At 30.9% G+C, this 24,265-nt stretch overlaps 3 protein-coding genes across 4 annotated transcripts; 1 reads left to right on the forward strand and 2 right to left on the reverse strand.

The window, feature by feature from the left end:
- Positions 1-5,007: 5,007 nt before the first annotated feature.
- LOC114170039 (protein RTE1-HOMOLOG) lies at positions 5,008-6,808 on the reverse strand. 2 transcript variants are annotated; one of them, XM_028055520.1, is made up of 4 exons: positions 6,677-6,791; positions 6,549-6,598; positions 5,874-6,171; positions 5,008-5,553 (listed from the first exon to the last, which is right to left on the reverse strand). In XM_028055520.1, the coding sequence occupies exons 3-4, from the start codon at positions 6,144-6,146 to the stop codon at positions 5,131-5,133; spliced, it is 696 nt and encodes a 231-aa protein (XP_027911321.1). In that variant the 5' UTR covers positions 6,147-6,171; positions 6,549-6,598; positions 6,677-6,791; the 3' UTR covers positions 5,008-5,130. The 2 variants fall into 2 exon arrangements, with proteins under 2 accessions (XP_027911321.1, XP_027911312.1); XM_028055511.1 differs by lacking the exon at positions 6,549-6,598 and having other exon boundaries at positions 6,677-6,808.
- A 1,292-nt stretch (positions 6,809-8,100) lies between these two features.
- On the reverse strand, positions 8,101-10,624 carry LOC114168972 (protein WALLS ARE THIN 1-like). The gene is made up of 6 exons (XM_028053980.1): positions 10,257-10,624; positions 10,098-10,160; positions 9,894-10,010; positions 9,298-9,700; positions 8,901-9,052; positions 8,101-8,495 (listed from the first exon to the last, which is right to left on the reverse strand). The coding sequence occupies exons 1-6, from the start codon at positions 10,433-10,435 to the stop codon at positions 8,321-8,323; spliced, it is 1,089 nt and encodes a 362-aa protein (XP_027909781.1). The 5' UTR covers positions 10,436-10,624; the 3' UTR covers positions 8,101-8,320.
- Positions 10,625-12,638: 2,014 nt separating this feature from the next.
- Positions 12,639-19,364, forward strand: LOC114173442. Its single transcript, XM_028057850.1, has 13 exons — positions 12,639-12,876; positions 12,993-13,151; positions 13,390-13,638; positions 13,717-13,836; positions 14,316-14,396; positions 14,931-15,026; positions 15,712-15,807; positions 16,473-16,526; positions 16,619-16,822; positions 17,315-17,440; positions 17,684-17,749; positions 17,863-18,162; positions 18,459-19,364. Exons 1-13 carry the CDS (start codon positions 12,814-12,816, stop codon positions 18,933-18,935), a joined length of 2,091 nt encoding a protein of 696 aa, XP_027913651.1. The 5' UTR covers positions 12,639-12,813; the 3' UTR covers positions 18,936-19,364.
- The last annotated feature ends 4,901 nt before the right edge of the window (positions 19,365-24,265 follow it).

Consider the following 24,265-nt stretch of genomic DNA (forward strand, 5'->3'; position numbering starts at 1 on the left):
CCATAGCAGCTGCTGTGTCACAACTTTAAATAGGCAACGCGTAGCAGCGTATGGGTACCCACTCTCGCCAAAATGGGCTCTCCTTTCTCATTATTTACCACTCTGCCACCAACTATGATTTCTGCTAATCCATACGAAATTAAATTAAATTGCCCAATTAATTGAATTGATTCATTTTTTCGAATTAAAATAAAATCATCCTCACCGTGTGGATTTCAAATTAAAAACACAGCTTCTCAAATTAATTCATTTTTTCATAAAATATTTTCTGAGTAAAAAATTAATTGAGTCGTGCTCGCTCCATTACTCTACTATTTAATTTTTGCTTATTTTTATTTTGTTGTAATTGTTTAAGATTTAGTAGCTTAATTACGTAACAAGCTACACGATGAGTGTATTATAAAGAAATATAAATATAATTATCTATATCTCTGTATTTATATATTTCTTTTTTGTGTACACAATTTTTAACCACTATTTTAAACTATTTTGTACGTAACTGTCACAATTTCTTTTTTCTTTTTTATACTTTGTTATTATATTTGTAACTTCTACTTAATGCAATTATTAATTAATTATTTTAAAAATATAATTTTTAACCAATTTTTTAAAAGTATCCGTTATTTTGAAATTCCTTTATAAAACTGTCACATGTTTCTCTTTTTTTTTCTCTATTATACTTTTATTATAGTTGTAGTTTCTACCGTTAATTTTTAGTACTCTTATTATTTTTCTCTTATATATTATCTTAATCAAAATATATATATATATATATATATATATATATATATATATATATATTTATAATGATATGTAAAGATATTTTTTCTGTGTTCACAATTATTTGTTTCCAATTTATTTTTCATAAATATAATTATTTATTTACTTTTTAAAACTAACATTTATTTTTACATGTTTTCTATAAAATTATTTCATCAATTTTTTTTATTCTTTAACAATTATTTCCTTTTCTTTTTCCCATTTATTTTACCTTTTTTAATAAATATAAATTTATTTTGTACATCAATTCAATAATATTACAACATAATCACTTACTAATATAATATTATATATATTTAAAAAATACGTATACAAAAACGCAGTAACATATGTGTTTACGTTAGTGTATATAAGAAGATTATGTTTCTTTTCTGTATAGTTACTTATTTTTAATTTATTCTTTACAATATAATTATTTATTTATTTTTTAAAGACTATAACCATTATTTTTACATGTTTTCTATAAAACTATTCTAACAATTTTTTGTTATTCATTAACAATTATCTTCTCTTCTTATCTTCATTTATTCTACTTTTCTTTTAATAAATATAAATTTGTTTTGTATATTAATTTAATGATATTATAATATCATCACTTAGTAATATAATATCATATGTATTTAAAAAATACTTACACACAATATTCTTTATAACATAATTAATTTTAAAAAAATATAATTGTTAACTAATTTTTTTAGAAGTAACCGTTATGAGAAACACATGCATTTTTTAGATTTATCCGAGTGAACGACAAAATTAAAGCGTTTTGTTTTCTCTCTATCATTCTGGCATTTTGTATGATTTAATAAAAGTTTAATTAGTCGCAACATACCCACTTTTGTGTGAATGTGTCTAAATGGTACTTGTTTTTAACTTTGTGTCTATTTAGTACCCAAATTCGTTAATTTGCATCAATGTAGTCCATTTTCTTTGACTCTATTAAATAAGATAATGTCTGACTTTGTGGACCTGGTAAGTGAGGAAAAATGTTGTGACATAGCACGTGAGTTGTGTGTGATGTAGAATAGTGCAGTGATAGAAAAAAAAATAAAAAAACTGAAGTGACACTTTTGTTCCTATTTCTCTGTAGTTGATGGTGAAGAGGGTTTGCTGAATTTGGGAGACTTCGCGCGATTTGGACAAAATTGAAGGTTCATTTGACATCAAATTGGCTTCGATTTCGGATCCTTGGTATGCAAACCAGTATTTGTGTGTGTTGATTGCATTCTTTGTTGTTGGGATGGTGGGGTTTAAGGTATTTGTTTGAATCTTGTGCATGGTTTAATTTATTGTTGTTATGCGGTGGTGTTATCGATTTTTTTACCCCTGCAACAAATGAGTTCCTCTGGCTCAACATGAAGATGACAATGGATAATTAGGGCTTTCAAATGAGGAAAATAATTTAAAAGAAACTTTAAAAGAGAGATATAACATGTTAAACCAAGATGACCATTGTACAATTATGTTGTTCATTGACACATATCTGTTCTACTATGTCATATCAGTGCATTGTTAACGATGTTTTTGAAAACTTAACGGATAGACTTTATTGATGTAAATTAACGAATTTGGATACTAAGTAGACTCAAAGTTAAAAGCGGGTACCATGTAGACACATTCAAATGAAAGTTGGTATGTTACGACTAATTATACCTTTAATAAATAGTAGTAGGCGTTTTTACTGTAAATAAGCATATCTTATTAATATAAGATTCAAATTTTATATAATTGCCTAACATAACATTTAGATTTTTTTTTATTTAACTGATCAAAACGAAAAAAAAAATATAAGCGCATAGTTTCTACCTTAACAGCCCATATATTAATTTTTGTTCAGAAATTATTATTTAAGATAGTAAAAAAATAATTAATAAACATATAACATTGTGATATTGTACTAATACCTTAACAGCTCATATATTAATTTTTGTTCAGAAATTATTATTTAAAATAGTAAAAAAATAATTAATAAACATATAACATTGTGATATTGTACTAATTTTTAATCTTAGTTTGCTAAATAAATAAGTAGATAAATTAATTATAGTTAGTATGGACTAAAGAAATTTACCATTCGAGAGAGTATAAATCTCTGTGCTAAAGGAAACCTTTGAAAGTAATTAATTGAGACTTTAGAAAATAAACGGAATACATTTTTTCAATCCTGAAATTATGTATCTTTTTTCTTTATATGTTTTTGGGTTGAATGTATCAATTTCAAAGGAAATATCATATGATTTATCCCAATTAACTATGTATACTTGACTGGACTTTTTTATTATTCTTTTTTTCTAAGAAGGAATATATGCAGTAAACCGTGGAGGAAGGACAAATTGGAAAACAGACAGAATTTGGACAAAAAATTGAAGAGTATTGAATTAGACTCTTTATATATAAATTATTTTTTTAATTAAAAAAGTAATCTTTATTTCATTCACTCAAAATAAACTCATAATAAAATCCAAAAGAATATAATTAATTTTGATGGTCAAATCGTAAAATAATCATAAAAAACGACTATTAAATATAAAAATTACCTGATATGAAATAAATCATATTATAAAATTATCATAAAAAATTATCAGTAAATGCCAAAAATTATCTAATATAAAACAAATTGAAGTAGTTAAAATAATCTTCGAATTAAGTTATAAGTAATATATAAATATAATTTTAAATTTAATATAATAATATATATAATTTTAAAAAATATATAAAATGTAAAATGAGAAAAGGTTGGGGAGCTGTAACTCCTTTTTGTCATGTCCAAGATCTGTCCCTCCCTGCATGACAAAACACTCTGTGGGAAAGCAAACTGGAATAGTTTATATCCCTCAATTAATTTTTTTTTTTCACCAATACAATGTAATCTTAAACAAATACTACAAATATAAGTAAATTTTTAAATTTTTTGAATGTGAGTAAGTTGTGATTTTACGACACATCTTTAGTGTGAAGAAGTTGTGCATGTATAATACAACTTCAAACTTTTTAAAGTGAGTAATTTTGGTTCTATTCAATTTCTTTTATTTGGTTTTTTTTATTTGAATTGAAGTTATGTAAATTTGACGAGATTTCAATATAATATTTTTTTTTCTATTAAAATAAATATTATAATTAGTTTATAATAATATATAACATGATTTTGTTAAGAATTTAAACTGTATAAGATTAAGATAACTTTATTGTAATATGTTTTGAGTTACATTGTTTCGAATTGAAGTCATGTAAGATTGACATGATTTTAATGTAATATAATTTGAATTGAAATTATACATGTTAACATCTTTAGTGTAATTTGTTTTAAATCACACCATATTATGAAAAAAGCCCGGTTGAATTGAAATGATTATAGTATTTCTATCTTCATATGTATAATAAAATATGTTAAAGTATAAACTTAATAAATAAAATAGATGTAATATACATTGGTAAATAAAACACGTGTTTTATAGTTACGTATCAATGCTATTAAGCCAATTATAATTGAAGGCCAAGTTTAGTTGATACCCCACAACCAACATCTCTCTACTAAAGTTATTGTATTTTTTTTTTCTGAGAAATGACCATGCATAAGGCACAACTTGTACAAATAATGGAGGTGTTTACAAAGAGAATAATTTGGCACTTTTTATTTTCGGCCATCCTTTTCTGGATTCTTCACAATTTGATTTTGACGCACACATATTTCTCGTACCAGAACAATTATCTTTTTTCAAGAGTTGGGTCATACACCATTGTACGCAAAGATGCGCCACCCCTTTTTCATTATTAAAAGGATTTCTTTTAAAATAACTACAAGATAGCAATGTTTAATTTCGCACAACACAGACTATGTTCTCACTGACATTGTGATTCAAAAAATAGTGCAAATAAAAGCTATAAGAAAAAGCTTCGTAGGTGCTGCGAAATGTTGAAGTTTTTGTCTTTTTTATGTGGCAGACTTGTGCTCAGAGATTTTTCATGTTCGTGAAATTCACAATAGCTTGATTACTCAAAAAATCTATGTCCAATTCAAAACTCAATGAATAGGATGGCAGCACCCTTCATATTTCCAAACGTAAAATGCAATTTGTGAATGACCAATACCAATCAAAGTCCATTTATACCAACCTCAATCTGTTACAGAGACGTAGGAAAGAATGTCTTGGCATCGATAAGATGTGGGGCAGGATGCTGCAAGTCAATTAGTTAACAAAATCATACCGATAGAAGAACAAGTCCTACTAAAGCAACAAGCCTTTGACAAAAAAATTGATCTGAACACAAAGTATATGATTAATTAGCCATGTTTCACAAAAAATAGCACGTATCACACTTGTATACGAAGTAGAGTCAGAGAACCTGATACTACAACTGAATCAGGTTCTTGAAACAATAAGTACCAAGCAGGAACCAGCCAATAAGAAGGGAAGTGAAAAAGAACCAAAACTTCAAGAAAGTGAAGCCCCCGAATGCGACTCCAAGAAAAAATACAACCACAGATGGTAAGATGGATCGAAGCATAGATGCTCTGCTGACCCAACGTCCATTGAATAAAATGAAAATTGCAAGGTTCACCACATTCCATCCACCAGACAAGAAGTCCAACCTGTTTAAATTATTGACGACAAACGAATGGCAGTTGCAGGTAAAGAGATTGTAAGATCGATGCTGGAATTCTTCAATGCTTTTCCTCAGTGCACCATCCCAAGTCCTTAAATCTCCTCTATTTTCTCCCTCCGTGTAGTGTTCCTCACCATTATACGCAGACTGGTCCAAAGGTATGCAACACTGCCAACAATTTTTTTAAACAACACTTGAGAAGCAATACATGAACAGAAAACCAACGACCTAAAATCAAGTTCCGGCAAAATATAACTTTGTACAGCTTCCATTTAGTGTATATCACAGCGTGATGACGAAAAAAAACCCCAAAAGGAAGTTAGACTCAAAATTGTGTTAGACAATAAAACAAGAATCTCATGATATGGACCTACTTTCCGTTACTTGATTTGTCCCAGCTTTAGTTTAGGACAATTTGTTTGATAAGGGGAAGCATACCATTTCTATGTTCTCTTCACACAAAGAAAGATTTAAACAATAGAGTATACCTTTTCTTTGGGAATCTGAAAATAGCGAGTGGCAGCTCCAAATGTAAAATGGTCCACACACACAAAATTAGGCCCTGCAAAATCCAATATTACTCCATCCTCTCTGCAGATGCCAATGTGCCCGATGCAAGGAATGAACCACGAGATCACAGGAAGTGGTGACCACACAATAGAGCATGGAAATCGAGCCTTTTTCGGATCAATCTGCATAGTTTGCGAATAACTTCTTTCCATCATCTCCTCCTGTTGTTCAGTATCCAACTCTTCTCCCATTGCAAAAGTGGGTAGAGCTATATCACTGAAAAAATCGAAAGTCATGACATCAAACAAGTTTATAAACAAAAGCGTTTATTATATACATACATATACATATATTGTCTAACCTAAAGCCAAAAAAAATCAATAAAAAAAATCATTAAGAAGCAGGTGTGGTGTCTAACATATTTCCAAATTTGGGATTCAAGTGAAGCAAGGATGGAAATCAAATGTTGTATGTCTTTTTCACGTCCTCAGTTTATGGTTTCAAGAACAACCATGATGCAGAGCACTAAATCTAGTTTGACCAATACCTACCAGACTGCTACATCGTTTCCTAGACAGATTTCGGTTCCCAAATTCGAGATTTAGGTACGATTTCGCAAAATGAATTGACGGGAGAATGATTCCTAAACTCACATATAAACAATATGCGCGATTCATGATGAAATTACAAAGCAGAAGAAACCCTGGGATAGAATAAGCATGAATTATAGTCAACACATAACATATAAGAGAGATAAGAGAAAGGGATCCGATCCAATCACCTTGTATAGCAGACCCGGAAGAATCTGTACCTTGCCCCCACACTGTGCAATTGCGCACAATTTCAGGGACAATTTCAGGGTCTAGTAAACGCAGTGTGTATAAATTAATTATCTTCCTAACTCTTTACTGCTTCTTCGGCTTATTAGGAATATTTCACAAACTGTTAAAGCAAATACTTCTAATAATTTATAATTGAATTTAAAAAATAATTAGTAAAAAGAATATAACGACATAATTATGAGATTGACATTAGGGATGACAATGGATCGGGTCGGGTACGGATAGTGTTTCCCGCAACCCGATCCGTCAAAAAAAACTCGTCCATTACCTGTCTGTTCATTCGTCGGGTATCCGCTTAAAAAATACTTACGGATATTTTTAAAATCCGCTAGTACCCGATACCCTCAAATATTTAAAATATATATATATATATATATATATATTATAAATTTTTTAATATAAAATTATAAAAATTAAATTAAATTATAATTAATTTTAACATAATAAAATATACTGTTAATTTTAATTTAATTAAATTTAACTTAATAAAATATAATTTTAATTTTAAGTGAGTATTAAAATACCCTTATCCGCTACCCGCGAATAATAAATACCTGCGGGTAGTAACTATCCATCATGGATTTTATCCGTGAATATTCGCGGATGCGGATATTTTTGCCGTCCCTAATTGACATTAATATGTCATACAAATGCTGATTTAACACGTACATAATTTTTTAAAATTAAAATAATTTTGAAAAATAAAAATTTAAATAAAAGTAGAAAAAAAACCACAAACTTTATTCATAACGTGCACTGTTCATAAATATTAATTATTTAAACTTTTTTATTTAGTAAAAAGATTAAATTGTTAAAAATTAAAATTTAATTGAACACTAAAATAAAGTGAGGATGAAATCGAACAAAATGAGAAAAGTAAGAATCAAAAAATATTTACAATTAATTTTTTTTTTTTCAATGACCAAATTGTGTGAGTATATATGGGAGCAAAGTGAGAAGTTTAAGTGTCAAACTAATAGATAAAAATATGAAATAAATTCGGGATATGGAGACAAAATTAAAAACAAAATGTCACTTTAATGGCTTTGAAATGAGAGCATGTAGAGGAACATTTTGGGACGGTGTTTTGAACTAATATTATTGAAACTACTCATTATATGCTCTGTTAAATCTCTAAAAATGTGGTTTTTTATTTGAGTCTCAATCTCTAAATTACATTAATCTCTTCTTTTTTTTTCTCCTTCGTTTTTGCGAACCTAAAAATCTCTTTAAATTCATTTTAAAGGAATATTACAATAGGTTCGTATATTTCATCAACCTCTTACTTATTTGAAAAATAGTACCCATACATTTCTGTAAAGATAATTGGTGTACACCTAAAACATAGGTCTATTGTAAGCAATTCAGCAAAGTGATGACAGAATAAAATATAAGTGTAATTTTTTCCAGAATGAAATGGAATGTCACCTAAATGTTTAGGAATTCAAATTCCCGTAACTATGACTATCATCAATAGTAACAAAACAACTAATAACCCTCTACAAAGAAATCTGGTGACACTTGGTCATACCACAAGTGACGTTTACATTTTTATATCATATTAATTCCTTCTCCCATTGCTTCTAAGAGCTTTGTGCAGTAATCAATGGTTGGTTAAGAGAAAAAGCTTCACTTCTTTCTTCCCAGTGATTCTTGGAATCAATGGGGACTATGACCTCTTTCATAGTCTTGGTTTCTTGACTTCTTCCCCATACAACAAGATACAAACCGAATATGATTAAGAATGCTCCAATAATCCTGCACTTTCAAAACAGAAAATACTAAAAATTTATGTACTATAAACCATTGTTGTCACAATTTCATAATTTACATCAGAATCTTTTGATCCAACACATTGTAGTTATATACCAAGATGAAGAATCTCAAATGATTCTGTATCTTAAATCATTCTATGAAACTGGTATCCCCCACAATATACCTATTCACCAATTCTCATCAGAAAAACAAATTTTTAAATAGAAAGGAATTTGCTAGAGGTATTGTAACCTATCTTACTTATCATCATTCAACAGATCCACTTTATTTGACTCTTTAATTGTTGAGTTGAGTCCATGATAGTCCAACTCAAACTTCAGAGCCCTTAGCAGAAAATAAGTTTAATAAAACAATGAAATTAAAGTTACTTGGACTATCAAAACCTACCCTCCCAAGAAGAATTCTTCACCGAAAATAATAGATGCCATCACAGCAACTAGTAATGTTTGTAAAGGTAGATAAATTGAAGCAAGAACTGGTCCTCCTTTGCCAATAGTCCATATCTGTATTGCTGATGCCAGCCCTGAAGTCACCACTCCCTGATATATATAAACCAACCTATTTTGTCATCTCAGTTACATATTTCGCTTCCATTTAACATAAAAACAACTCACACCATAAACACCAATTTTGAACCGTGATTAAGTTCAAAGCAAATTCAAATTAAGCTTGCTACAGTGGTGCCTCAGAAAAAAAAAATTTCAGTTTTCTTGTAGATAGAAACATCAAGTGAACAGACATGCCGATGAAAATGTAAATAGAGTAGTGAGTTTAATTTACAAACCGAGAACAAAACACTGTATATCTCTCCACTAGAATTGAAGTGCCAGGCTTTGGAATCCTTCTCAAAAAAGGCTGCAAGTGTCAAAAACTGCACAACACCAAAGAAGCACGTAAATGCAGAAACTGTGAGCGGGGCTGAGTATTTTTTCAGAACAAATGCTTGCATCACAATCCAACCAGACCAACATAAGGAGTGACCGAAGAGATATATGCCACCCAAGTTCCAGTCCTTTCCTGGGGTATCCCCCATCATAGACAAGTATTGTTCCTGATGAAATGCTAAACGTGGAGAATATATAACAGGTCCCTTGTAAAGGGTAATGATTGTAGCTCCACCAACAGAAGCAAGGACACCAAGGACCTTAGCCACACCATCGATTCTATTGAAGTGAACGCTCTCATATCTGCACTTCCCTTGTGTACAATTGAACAAATAAGTTATACTCATGAGCTTAATTTATATACAATGTGTATGTAGCAAAACATTTTCAATAAAATTTGATCACTTGTTCATGTCATCATCCAATTTATTAGACTTTTGACAGAGGGTTAACAAAATTTTCAACAAAATTTGACCATTTAAAGATTGTAGCTTGCCTGAGTAGTGCAGCCATCAGAAAAGTGAGGGCAGGAACTGAATTCTGCATAGCAGCGGCAAAGGTAGGTGAAGTTTTCTCCAAACCCAAGAGATAGAATCCTTCTTTCATTGTTATTCTGCCAGAAACAGAAGTGGGGTTTTAGTAATTACACCTAACATATATGTGTTTTGGAAAAATGAATGGCTTCATAATGGGATCGTACCCAACAAGTCCAAGTAGGAAAAAGTGTACCACACAGTAAGTGGTTATTGATGGCCTATCTTTCCTTGAAGAGAAGAAATCAGATGCAAAAATTAAATAAAAGGTTAGATAGTTTAACTGGGGAGAGGTAAAGGGTTCCTATAAGAGCTAAACTGCATACTTCTCTGAAAAATATGCGAGTGGAGCCAGAAGAACCAAGGCAGTGATGTTTCTATATACAGGAAAGATAAGCTTGCTTACTCCTCCATCAAGTGCAATTCTCAGAAATATATGATTTCCTGCATAACAAAATTGCAAAAAGGTTAAGGCTATGTGCAGATTAGCTCGTTGGGGCATCATGTTTCTTGGTCTTTTCTGTATTGTTTTCTGATAGTGATAATTCTTATCCACTATAGAAGCAGAATAGGATGACGAGGAGTATGGAGTGTTCAAGTTTTTAGGAACTGTTTGACCTGGGAAACAGGGAAGAGAGGGGAGAGGGATCGGTGGAAAATAGATCGATCTAACTTGTGGACAATCAAAAGAAAAAAATATGCATATAAATCCCATTTTTTTAATATATAAACACATTAGAATCAGATCACTTGCTTGCATGCCATTGTTAATTAGTCTTTGCTGTGATTTGATTCTATCTCAAAATATTACTCAGCGAATTCAACCCGGTTTATTATCAAAGAGTCAAAATAATCTCAATCCAACCTGATCTATTGTGATCGACAAGTTAACTCACGGACTTACTTAATTAAAAAAATACAACTTTTTTATCTTTTTTAGTCAAAACTAGATTATAATTCTAATTAAATCTAAATAAATTTTAATACAATTCAAATACAAATCAAAATCATAAAAATAGAAATTATTTATATGTTGGCTAAAAAAAAACAAACCTGACATGACCCAAATTCAAATCTCAACTTAACAAAAAATACTTATGTGACCAATCTGACTTATCATGGATTCAACCCGGAAAAGCCGGGTCAAAAATTAACTTATATTAAAATTTAGTAAAAGAATTTCAACCTAACTCGACCGAATCCGTGATGACACGGGTTCCAACCAATTTTTTGACAACTCTACAAAATATCATCTCTAATAAAGACTATATATCCATTTTTGTCCATATATAAACATGTCTAATCTTACATACTATTTTTTTATATATATTTTGACTTGTAATAAGAATGAGACATAAACTAATAAAAGAAAATAAATTCTATGAAGTAGTATAATATTCACATTTTCATACACTTGAGATATTTATAACTTTTGAAATTCAACATCTTTTTGTTTTCCTATGAGATGGTATATGGATTTTGTTATTTTAACACCATAGCCTGCTGATGAATATAATTTTTTTGAGCTGGATTTTTTTGGCTATAAAAACATGATAAACAAAAGTTAATGACAACATTGCTAAAATGGTTTTGTAAACTAAATCACTGGAATAAGAATCACAAGCATTTGTGTAAGTGTGGTTGAGTATTCCTTTGTTTGAGCTCGATCCTCCACTCATTAGTTTTTGTGTAATATAATCAAGTCCTCCAATATTCAAAGTCAAAGTAATTAATTGCTGATAATGTTTCATGAATGATTTATAACTAAAATATGAGATATCAATGATTTTAAACTAGTTAATTGAACACACGAAAATGTTTTTTTTAAGAGAATGCTTTACCGTATAATTCATAATTTTTTCCTAATCAATCTCAAATATAATTGTTTTAAAATAAAAGGTTATATACTGATAGTGTAAATTGTAGAGATTTATATGTTCAGTAAGTTTGAAACTTTTATTTTTTATAACTTTTTTAGAATGAAAAAGATAGTATTACACACTCGTTAAACTAATATTATTTACTAAAAATTAAATAATAGCATTTAAAAAAAATGTTATACTTTTCTCGTCTTGCCCTTCTCTTTCCAAAATGAAAAAAAGGAGGATACCAAGATTAGTTATAAGATAGCTTAAAATTGAAAACTTAAACACGTGTGGTAAAATTAGTTGATGAAGTAGGTGGAAGTTGTAAAATAATAAATAAGAATATGATTAATTATTAAATTAAATTTAATACCGGATAATTTCTTATTTTTAATAACTCTAATCTATATTTTTACTTTATTAACAAAATTTATAGCACATTTCTTATACAAATTAAATTTTAAGTAATATTTTTGTAAACTATTGTTTTTTTATTATAATTTGAAATAGTTATAAATTCTTAATACAGAAATAAATACTTTATAAAATAAAATAGTCGAATAATTAAAATAGTAATAATAAAAAAAAAGGTGACATTAAATTAATAATTCAAAAATAGTATAAATGTCCAATAGCTAGAATTAAGGTTTGTAGATTGAAAATTTCAATTATTATTTAATATGGAATATGGTAAAATATAAATTTTATTTGAGTAAATTATTTTAAAAACTAATATAATAATTTATTAAAATTTATTGAAAATTTATATTATCATAAACAAATAAAATAGTTTTATCAAAATTTTACAAAATAGACAAAGATGAAAACTAACACATCAAATTCACCTCCTTTCTAAAAGAGAGAATGGAATAAAAATTATTTTCACTGGTTTTTCAGCCATAGAAGACCTAAACGGTGGAGTGTGCAAGTGAATAGGTGGGCGAACGTTGAATGTTTAGGCGAGGGAGAGGAAGAGGAAAAGGAAGAGGAGAGATCAGCTGAATTGCGCTCGCAAGCCATGAGGAAGCGGGATTTGGCAATTCTTATGCTCTCCGCTTTCGCTATTTTCTTCACTCTTCAGGTTCCATTTACTTTTCCCCTGTTATCCAACTTTCTTTCACTATAAAACCCTAATTTGGTCATTCATTATCGCTCGATCCAATTTCACGTTTGTATCTTAAATTGATCGCTGTTTAGCAAGATGGCGGTATTTCTTTCAAAGACGCGTGGATGCACCTAGCCGATGAGTATCCAATCAAATACGAGGCCGAACGTCTTCCGCCGCCTCTCGTCGCTGATCTCAACGGAGACGGTAAGAAAGAAGTTCTTGTAGCTACTAACGACGCCAAAATTCAGGTAGGTTTGATTTCGAACCTGTTTCCACTTCTTTATTGCTCTTAATTTTCGTTCACTTGTAATTTTTCATGCGTGTTTTTGGCATCCTTCTCATTTCTAGGTTCAATGTGCGAGTGTATAGCACAAAAAATTTATAGTCTTTACTTGATTGTTGGTTTTGCTTGGTAATAGCTTTGTTCTTCTGACTGGTACCACTACTGTTGGTAACTGGGTTGTCTCATTGTGGTGGGGGTCTCAGGTTTTGGAGCCCCATAGTAGACGTGTCGATGAAGGATTCAGTGAGGCGCGTGTGTTGGCCGAGGTGTCTCTGTTGCCCGACAAAGTACGTGTCATGTCTGGGAGACGGCCTGTTGCTATGGCCACCGGCAATATTGACCGGTATAAAATTGGGCAGCCGCAGAAACAGGTGTTGGTTGTAGTAACGTCAGGTTGGTCTGTAATGTGTTTTGATTCCAACCTCCAAAAGTTGTGGGAGAATAATTTACAGGTACGATGTTTTAGCTGTGCTGTGATATCTTTATTACACCATGTTGGGTTTTACTAATTCCTTTAGTGGTTGTTATAGGAGGATTTTCCACATAATGCTCACCATAGGGAAGTTGCTATCTCTATAAGCAATTATACTCTAAAGCATGGAGATACAGGATTGATAATTGTTGGTGGCAGGATGGAAATGCAGCCACATGTATGTGTCACTTTACTTGTTGTTTCCTGGTTCATTACTATATTTTCCTACTAGGCCCCTTTCTGTGTTCTAATAGCAAAACTTGCCATATATTGTGGATGATGTTTATCATCTTTTTTATAAAGTAAAGAGCGTTAGCTGCGTATGAATGACACTTGGTTGTGGCCATCTCGTTTTCTTTTAAACTCTGCAAGGGCAAATTTTGAAAGTTCTCTGCAATTATGTTTGATGACGTATGTTAATAATTATGTTTTGCATTACTTCTTGGGTTTCAGAATTTCTATTTGTTATTTGATTGTTTCAATTGTAACTTTTTTGGTTTATACATCTCTAATGTATGTTTAGAATTATTACTCTTTAGTATTATCTTCTAATCCAAACTTGTTTCTTTGCTAAAATTGGTAACTTGGTCCTTTTTGCTGGTAATTTTTGAATCAATTGTTTCAATCTAGCTATGTTGTCTGTTTTCTACTTTTTAGATTTTTATGGATCCTTTTGAAGAAATGGGAATGGGAGCCAGATTTTCTGAGCAACAACGAAGAAGTACTACTGAAAAGGAGGTAAAGTCAGGTTTCTAGTGGGTGCGAAATTTTTTGCTTGTTTTGTTTACCACCTTGTAGGTACCCAAAACACTGATGTAGTTGTAGTCCTTAAAATTTTACTAAGGCTTGGTATAATTAAGCCAATAAACTCCGCATTTTGCAGCTAGGTGCCTAAGAATCTTGACCTTCATAATCAGGCTGCTAAATAAATAGGAGACAGTTTTAAATGTATGTTTGTGTAAACTTCTTCACAAGTTCTTAGAGAAAAATAAATAAGGAAAGCTGAACAAACTTTTCCGTTTGTTAAAATTAGTTTATACATAACTTATAAAGTTTTTTGGATAAGCTAATTCGAAAGTGTTTCTACAAATATCATACCTTTTGTTGTTCATTTCAATTTCTATTCTTGTCTTCTCCTATAGGTACATACGGAGGAGGTTTTCCTTAAAATTTATTTTATTCTGAAAAATATATCAGGTAGATGTTAGTTCTCTTCTTATCCTTACGTAGTGGAAGATTTTGACTTTTTATTCTGATTCTTGCCTTGGGTAGGCTTCTGAAAACTCTGGAACTGTGGATTTACGCCATTTTGCATTTTATGCATTCGCTGGTCGATCTGGTGTTGAACGATGGAGCAGAAAAAATGAGGTGCAGTTCTCTATTCTTTGGTCTTCAGTATGTTCTATTGTTTGGGTGTTGAAATCATGCTAACTTTAAACTAAAATTTCATTATGTAAGAATGCATTTTTGTTTCTTTTAGTATCTTTGTTTGAAGGATAGACTTTTCTATCTTTAAATTCAGTAAGTGCACTTTCTCTATTCTATCGTCGTTTGTTTTATCTTTCGAAGTTTATTTAGGTGGTTGCAATTCAGGAGGAAACATGAAAACTGAAGAAAATGTTTGATTTAAGTAAAAGAAATACAGAATATATTGAGGTATATTTCGTTGTCAATAAACTATACCCTTGAAGAAGGATGCTAAAGGTGTTACCATATACACTAGCATTTTAATCCACTGGTGCCCGTTATATATTTTGCCAAAAAGTACCCATGAATAAATGGAACCACCACCCAACAAGCATCAAAGTTAGTCATGTCACGTCTGCTTTTGACACCAGATATTAGATGTTTTACAACCAAGTGAATCGATGTCATGGTCAAGTCTGATTGAATTGTGTGATTGATTCTAATCTGATATTTAACAATAACTACAACCAAACCTTGGCTACATGGATAAACCAACGTTAGTGTTCACTAATGTAGCATCTATTTTGTTGAAAGGTAGTGTAATGTTATCCTTTAGTCTAATTGTTGCTATTGTATTTTCGTTTAGAACATTGAAGTGCATTCTTCAGATGCTTCACAATTACTTCCACAGCATAACTACAAGCTTGATGTTCATGCTCTGAATGCCCGTCAACCTGGAGAGGTACTTACATTTTTAGCTATTCAACTAAACCATGCCTCTACGAGTAATGCTAGATTAGTGAAATGTAATAATGGTATACAAGATTATTGTTCTTTAGGGCCTTTCAACCTGACCAGATTTGGGGGAAAGCAATGAAACCGTTGTTTTTCTTTTTTAATTACATTGACTACAATCACTCTGTCCTTTTAGTTCAGTTTAAATGTTACCTGTAAGTGTTAAGAAGTAAACCAAAGTAATTACTTTTTCATTATTTTCCTTTTCTCATTAATCCCCTAAAAGTCAAAGTAAGTTCCAGGCAAAGGATATGTAATACCATGCTTTCTCACTCCATTCTATTCGATTGCAATAAGCTAAGCAATTCAAACATAAATGTTTTAAACGTGTCTCTATGTTTATTGTCAGCATATTCCTAGAACATAAAGTGTGCTTGTTGCCATATATTCATGTTATCCACCTTTTCTCGTACAGTGGTCAACCATTAAGATAAATATTTGCTTACTTGTATGAGCTTTTCCAGAAGAACTCCCGTCATCAATCCCTCCATTATGTGTGGAAACAATGACATATGCATATATTGAAGTATTTTTGTTTAAATTATGTAATTGAGAAATCTTTTGTGTTTTAATTCCCCTAAAATTTGCTTCCTGTGACGTGTGAGATTCTAGTTTGAATGCAGGGAATTCAGAGAATCAATCTTGGGAGTCATGCCTCATCGCTGGGTACCTTATATTTGACATTCTTTGTTAGCCCTATACCAACTCTTAATATCAAAGACTGACCATACTTTACATTTTATGAATGTGTTTATCAGGCTAGGAGAGAAGATACTTTGTTGAAGCTTGCCCACTTCAGACGGCATAAGAGAAAATCATTGAAGAGAACTCCTGGAAAGTCTATGAGTTATCCTTTTCACAAGCCTGAGGAAAACCATCCTCCAGGGAAGGACACAACCAAAAAAATTTCAAACATAATTGGAAAGGCAGCAAATTATGCTGGTTCAGCAAAATCTAAGAAGGTTATACACTAATCATGTTATGCAACCGCTAACAAATCTGGTTATAGTTGATAATTTGTATTGGAAATCATTCAATTATATTGACATAATCATAATTACTTTTTATATGACTATAATTTGACAACTCAAAATTCATCCAGTAATAGAAACGCCCTGTTTGCTTGGTAGCTGTTGCATATCCAATTTTTATTTTATGATTTAAACTGAAAAAGGTATTCATTTGCATCATCTATTGGTTATTTAGGTGCAAAGGCCCGAGTAGTATTAGATCACTTCTGTAGTGAGACATAGCATGTCTAAATTAGATATTCTTGAATAAGGGTTTGCTATGCTGAAGTAATCTCTTTGCATCATATTATTTTAGTTTTCATGTTATTGCCTAACATGAGATTGGTTTTCTAAGAAATAAAATTGACACACTGAGAAAATGAACTTTTTGATAGAAAAAGGGTAAAGAATTTGCAGTCATGATGTTTCTCTCTTGGAATGCAGCACCTTCCCTATGTTCCCACCATAACCAACTACACTCAGGTTTGGTGGGTTCCTAATGTTGTTGTGGCTCATCAGAAGGAGGGCATAGAAGCTCTTCATCTAGCATCTGGTCGAACGATATGCAAGGTAAACATAAATCCCTCAGTCCACTTGAATTTCTTGCTTTACCATGCATTTCTTGATTAGGTTACAACACGATTTTATCTAAATAATACAGAGGCCAAGGCCATTGAAGGCTGCAAGTATTTGTAAAGCTGAATATTCTGATACTATTTTCAGCTTCTGGAGCACATTGATTCTTTGGTCAAAATACATTATAATTCGTAAGCATTTTCATGTCTAATGTAATGATAAATTTGTTTATTTCAGCTTCATCTTCAGGAAGGTGGTCTACATGCTGATATTAATGGTGATGGAGTTCTAGATCATGTGCAGGTTCATGTTCTTAACCCATTCTAATTAAAAAATCGAGCTAGAGCATGTTAATCTAGCCTGATAGCAAATAGGGGATGTTCTTCTGCCTGACGTCTGAAATATTCACTTATCAGGCTGTTGGAGGAAATGGTGCTGAGCAGACTGTAGCCAGTGGGTCTATGGAAGTGCTACGTCCTTGTTGGGCTGTAGCAACATCTGGTGTACCAGTACGGGAACAACTCTTTAACGTATCCATTTGTCATTATACCCATTTTAACTTATTCCAACATGGTGAACTTTATAGAAGCTACGGTCAAGGTTCAGATAGTGCCTCTTTAGAGGTAGCAACACCTATTCTAATTCCTCGAAGTGACGGTCATAGGCATCGGAAGGGAAGCCATGGCGATGTTATCTTCTTGACAAATCGTGGAGAGGTACAGCATTTGTTCAATTGTTTGTTGAGCACCAATACTATTTCTTTCCATTCACTAATAATTTATATTGTTGATTTTTTGAGAGATATCATTATTGAGATTTACTTCTCTAAAAGAAACGATTATTGAATCTTTTGAAATACGAACTTTTTGGATTAAATTGCATGCGACCTTTTGAAATAAAGATATTTTGAAATGCGGGAGAAGCTTTGTCTAGCGCTTGGATAGTTTCTAATATAACTTGCAATTTTATTGACACGGATATTGGTGGTCTGAAAAAAAAATGTTTCTTGCAGATTACATCATACTCCCCTGGCTTGCATGGTCATGATGCTATTTGGCAGTGGCAACAATCAACTGGTGTTACATGGTCAAATCTACCTTCCCCATCAGGAATGATGGAAGGTGGTCTGGTGGTTCCCACACTCAAGCCTCTTCCCTTGCGGTTGCATGATAATCAGGAAATGATCCTTGCAGCTGGGGAACAGGAAGCCGTGATAATGTCACCGGGAGGAAGTATATTGGCTACAATTGAATTACCTGGCCCACCAACACACGTTTTGATCTGTGAGGACTTTTCAAATGATGGGCTCACTGACCTTATTCTTGTCACCTCTAATGGAGTGTACGGCTTTGTTCAGACCAGGCAACCGGGTGCTCTCTTCTTCAGCATGCTAGTTGGTTGTCTCATAGTCGTGATGGGGGTTATATTTGTCACCCAGCACTTGAACTCCACAAAGGGGAAGCCTCGTCCCTCATCCGTTCCTCGGTGAAAAGCTGGAACTGAAATTTAATACCACCCCAACTTGATGCTCAAAGAAACAGTGAAGTGTGTGCAACCAGTCAAGAGCATTCAAAACGCGTAGAGCTTGAGTAAAATCTCTATAACAGGTGCTGAACGGTTCTAGACTGTTGATTGTAAAATTTGGACAGAATGTAGGAAATTTGATGTTATAATATTATAAGGAAACTTATACTGTCTGCTTCCTGGAATTTTGACCTGTCGTTAAGGAAGCTATACTGTACACAGTGGTTACTTGTTCAGAGTTAGTTGATGGACTAGAGATACTCACCAGATGGTCTTTCTAATTCTTCCCAAGGATTTTGTTGCTTAAGGGAGGTATTTAACTCACCGTACCAAAATTGCTCTTCATTTTGAGCCAATTTCTTTATAAATAAATCTCCATGCGACTAAGATGCTATGCAATTCTTGAAAGTGAGTTAGGGATTGGTTTGTTGGGAAAATTACTGGTTGATATTTAATGTTAAGCAATTCTTTAAATTGTTTAGAATTTATCATGATTTTAACTAAGGATGGTAGTGATAGCTCTTGTTTAGTTATTGTGAGTGAACAAACATGGTTTACCCTGTGAAAAGCAAGAAAAGGGTTAATAGAAATAGAAATCAGTTTCTATTCTCCAACTCAATCATACATTTTTACTGTCCCTTTCGGGAAAGGGAGGCAGTGACGTGGGCAGCTATTTTCAAGGTATATTAATCTGTATCAGAAAATTTAATAATTTATTTGAAAGAAACCAGCTTTCTTTATTTTAAAAGATGAATTTCAGGGGAAAAGGTAAAGATAAATTTGACGGGATGTGAAAGTGAAAATATTTGAACTTTTTTTTATAAAAGTCTGTGGATAGATAATTTTTTTAGTAAAGTAAAATTTAAGATTATAATTTTATTCTTATGAATAAAATTAATATAAAATAAAATATAATTATTAAAAATTATTTTGAAATAAAATATGAGTGATTCGTATTTCAATAAAAAATTAATAGTTGTAATTTTAATTAAGTATTAAAATTAGAATAAGTTTAATTGATCTGCATGCATGCAGCCTATCCTCTGCCATTTGACATACAAACAGTGTAAAGAAAATTTTTAATAAAAGAAAGAGAAATGAATAATTTGTCACGTGAACAACTGACTTCTTCTCTCCTAAATAATAGCGAATGACTGAAAGCAAACATAGACGTCTCCTACTTATCCGTACTCATAAACAATTAATGTGTAGAAATAAACATAGTCTGATTTCTATTGAACTTATTAAGTCCTTTTGTTTCAAAATTCAATTTAGTTAGGAAATAACAGAGTTCATTCAACATTTTATCTTTTTATAAAAGTTCCTTCAACATATTTATTAAGGTCTGATTATATAAACATGCATTTCTAAAAGAAAAAATCCATTTAAATACTGTTTACTTTAGAATGCATGTTACCTAACTTAGAAGCTACGAATGAATAAAATGTTAGATGCAAGATATTTGAGTAATCTGCAACTAGTCATAGTTTCAAACTTACTTATCAGCTCTATACTAAAAAAAAATTAAAAACTATTCATCAATTAGCTAAACTCTGTATAGTGGCATAATGCTAATTGACAACCAAACATCAGGAAATAGAATGAAAAGTTTCAATATGAGTCAGTTTCCTACATACCTGTATTAATCATAAAGAAAAAACAACAAAAAAAAACAACATATTGCTACCTCTTCCTGTGGCGTAATTACCAATTGGAGTAAATATTAAAAATACTTATAAATATTTAAAATATTTAGTATATTTGATTTTGATAGAATACTTTATGAATTAAATATGCAAATAAATTTATAGAAAAGGTGTAGCATTGATCTCAAAAGAAATGATGTAGACTATAACTAATTACATTCCAACTGTTTCTCACACCAACCTTTATGTAGTGTTTGTAGGTGTACATGATGCATACTGAAAGACAAAGACAAGTATTGTAGTTATTTGTCTCCTTTCACTTTATGCGTTTATTGATGATTTTGATTTTACTTATGCCACACACCAATGACATTATTTACTGTCAGTTTTGTTGAGAGAAGGCTGACTACTGAACCAAACTTCAGTTGATCAGCCAAAAAGCAACAGCCAAAAGTAGACACACCTTCGTGCTTCCATTCTTCATCCACTCATGTCTTATTCGCATTTTAGAGGCAATATTGTAAGTTATTATATTTTAAGTAAAAAAATACTTTATTTTCTAAGTCTCCGATCATTTGTTTTTTAAGACTCAACAACAGTGTTAGAGTTGAAGTTTTGTCTTAGTGATTAATTTAAATGAATTTATGTAACGAAAGTCTTCTTAATGAATAAGCGTGTTTCGTTATGTGAACGACGGTACAAAAGATATTCGTACATGAAATATTTTTGTTTGAAGGAAAAGTATCAATATGAAGAGACTCACAATTAAGAGGAGATTGTGTATCAATATGAAGAGACTCACAGGGAGATTGTTAGAAATCTAAGTATGAGTTTAGGTCTCACATTAAGTAAAAATAAAAAAGTTAAACATCATATAAAAATAAAAATTTATAAATTCATTCAATCTTAAGCTTTTAAATTAGAGGTGTTTTGAGTCTCTCATTTACAAATTGAATTCATTTATCAATGATGTTGTAATTTTTTTGTGATTCTCTTTTAAAAGACCCAACAACTTTTAGGGTTAATATATTTTTAATTGTACTTGTAAAAGATCAACTTGTAAAAAAAATTATGCATGTGGAAAAAACTATTTTTCTATTATCCTCTTCCTAGTAATTTTCAAATGTTTGTGATTTTAATTATTTTCTTTACATGTCTATCGGGTGCTTAAATAGATGTAGATAACGACAGGTCATAATTTAGCTTTCTTATATATGTTTGTCTTTTGTTGTGAATAATCAACTTCAAATCAAATAAAATTATTATGAATGATAAAACTCTTCTTATGATTATAAAAAGTAGATAGAAAAAATGGATGAACAGGGAAAGATGATAAAAGAAATTTACCCTCTTTTAAATTAGTATGTAGAAATTTAATTGTAATCTAATTTATTATTAAAAATTCTCGGTTTTGAAAATAGTTATTTCAAACAAGTTAGGTTTAATTATAGGTTAAATATGTTTTTGGTCTCTTAATTTTCGGTAAATTTTAGAATTAGTCCATCTCGAAACTTTGGACCAATTTAGTCCTTATCTTTCGTTTACGTGGATTTAGTTAGTTTAATCAAATTTTGTTAAGTTTATTTGACATTTTAAGTACGTTTCATAATAGTATTTGACTTAACATTAAAGAAAAAATGTGTCAAACAATATACACAACCCAAATACAATTCTGAAATATGTACGAAACATCAAATAAACCTAACAAAATTTGATTAAAAGGACTAAATCCACGTATTTTGAAAGATGAAGGACTAAATTGATCCAAAGTTTCAAAATGGACTAATTTCAAAATTCACTAAAAGTTCAGGGACCAAAAACATATTTAACCCTTAAATTATTTATTGAAAACTAGGTTGTTGATAACTTTTATTAATTACTACATCCATTCCTTTTGTAAAGTTTAAAGGTTAAAACAGCAAATGTAATATATACTTTTACTTTAATAAAATATTTTTGTTTATAAGATTTTTCTATTTCAGCCTTCTGATTTTCGCATTACAACACATAAATTAATTAAAGATTAGGAGAAAGATAAATATACAAATGATAACAAAAAAAAGTGTTTAAAAATTGAAAATAATAATTAAGTAGAAAGATTTTTTTAAGAGGCTATACTTAAATGAACCCTTTGAATAATATAATATATTTTATCAGGTAAAATTTATTAAAAACGACATTTTTAAAAAAGAAAAAATTATTCACTAAATAAGTTGCATGACGTATTAAATCTTGTGATTTTTAATAAAAGTTGTCTTATGAGAGAGCATGTGGTAAAAAAAGTGTTAAAGAGTGTTATTAACAATTATTTTCATTGTAAATTTTATCTATTAATTAATTTTTTTTGTTACCATTACTAATATATACTAAAAAATACAAATTTATAAAAAGGCTAAAACATATAAAACTAATAAGTTTGATGATAAGTGTCAAGAATAAGTAAACTTTTCATTTGAAATTGACACTTATCATGTATCAAATGATGTTATTTGTGTATAAAACAATGCTCCTTAGCTTAATATACAGAATGAAGTATTGGAGTTTATGAATTATAATGATATTTTGTTGTTTTGCAATGAATATAAAAGAAAATATAACTATGCAACTAAGCCACAGTACTAGAGTTTAGCCATGGAAGTAGAAAAGACATGATAATATATTTTGACTTTCTGGCTGAGCACAACAAATGAAGCAAGCCTCGTGACGAAATTCTCTTTGCAAGGAAACTTGGAGTCCAAATCCATGAGGTTGAGCAGCTAAGAAAACCCTTCCAAGAAGGAAAGGTCACGTGCTAAGCAGCATGACAAGGGGCTAAGCTGAGAAGGAAACACACTTGTGAAGTAACCCTTGTGGCTGAACACCAAAAGTTGGACTGAGCACCACAACAAAATTTTTATAAATAAATACCTTGGGTCTTCATTATAGGCATTGTGTGGAGGTTGAAAAATGTAGCAGTAGTATAGAATAGGGTTTGTGATAATCTTATGTGTAGATGTTGTTGGAATTGCATTGGGTATTTATCTTTGCTTTCATTCAATTGTTTGTGATTTGATTTATGCTTAATGATGACTTGATCACTCATCTTATTTCACGGGTTTGGATTGAGTTGGGAAACTAATATCAAATTGTGATTCAATCAACTCATCATACCTGTATTGGTGCTTATTAAGTGGCCAGAAGGAATGTTGGAAGAGAGAGTCCTGCACATTAAAGAAGGATTAATTCTACCAAGAGTTGAGGAATCACACTAGATTTGAAGTTCTTAGGTTCTAATGTATCAGGGATGAACCTAGATCTACATAGAAAGAGTACTCCCAAGACATTAAATGATTTACATAGTAAGTAAACAAGATGGTAGGGGCTACATAGAAAGAGTACTCCTAGGACATTAAATTATTTACATAGTAAGTAAACAAGATGGTAGGGGTGTAGTAGAAGAAGATGAGATGAAATCAATTCATAATCCCTGCTCCACTCAATCTATCTAATTACTACTATCCATTTTTTACTCACACTCTCTTTATCACTAACCAAAAACCCAAAAATCAAATTACCAATATACTTGCTAAATCTTTGTAAATACGACACTTGTTGATATTTCTACATACCAGTACACTTGTTGGGAAATGGTTATTGTGAAACAATCATA

This window comes from Vigna unguiculata, chromosome 2, assembly GCF_004118075.2.
Source record: "Vigna unguiculata cultivar IT97K-499-35 chromosome 2, ASM411807v1, whole genome shotgun sequence".
Lineage (NCBI taxonomy): Eukaryota > Viridiplantae > Streptophyta > Magnoliopsida > Fabales > Fabaceae > Vigna > Vigna unguiculata.

Excerpts from the sequence above, each read along its gene's own strand:
- LOC114168972 (XM_028053980.1), bottom strand. The coding sequence starts at position 10,435 with ATGATGCCCCAACGAGCTAATCTGCACATAGCCTTAACCTTTTTGCAA. Across the intron at positions 10,161-10,256 it reads CTCGCATATTTTTCAGAGAA|GAAAGATAGGCCATCAATAA; the intron begins GTATGCAGTTTA and ends CTTCTCTTCAAG. Across the intron at positions 10,011-10,097 it reads TTCCTACTTGGACTTGTTGG|AATAACAATGAAAGAAGGAT; the intron begins GTACGATCCCAT and ends TGTTTCTGGCAG.
- LOC114173442 (XM_028057850.1), top strand. The coding sequence starts at position 12,814 with ATGAGGAAGCGGGATTTGGCAATTCTTATGCTCTCCGCTTTCGCTATT. Across the intron at positions 12,877-12,992 it reads CTATTTTCTTCACTCTTCAG|CAAGATGGCGGTATTTCTTT; the intron begins GTTCCATTTACT and ends ATCGCTGTTTAG. Across the intron at positions 13,837-14,315 it reads GGATGGAAATGCAGCCACAT|ATTTTTATGGATCCTTTTGA; the intron begins GTATGTGTCACT and ends TCTACTTTTTAG.
- LOC114170039 (XM_028055511.1), bottom strand. The coding sequence starts at position 6,146 with ATGGGAGAAGAGTTGGATACTGAACAACAGGAGGAGATGATGGAAAGA. Across the intron at positions 5,554-5,873 it reads TTCAGATTCCCAAAGAAAAG|TGTTGCATACCTTTGGACCA; the intron begins GTATACTCTATT and ends AATTGTTGGCAG.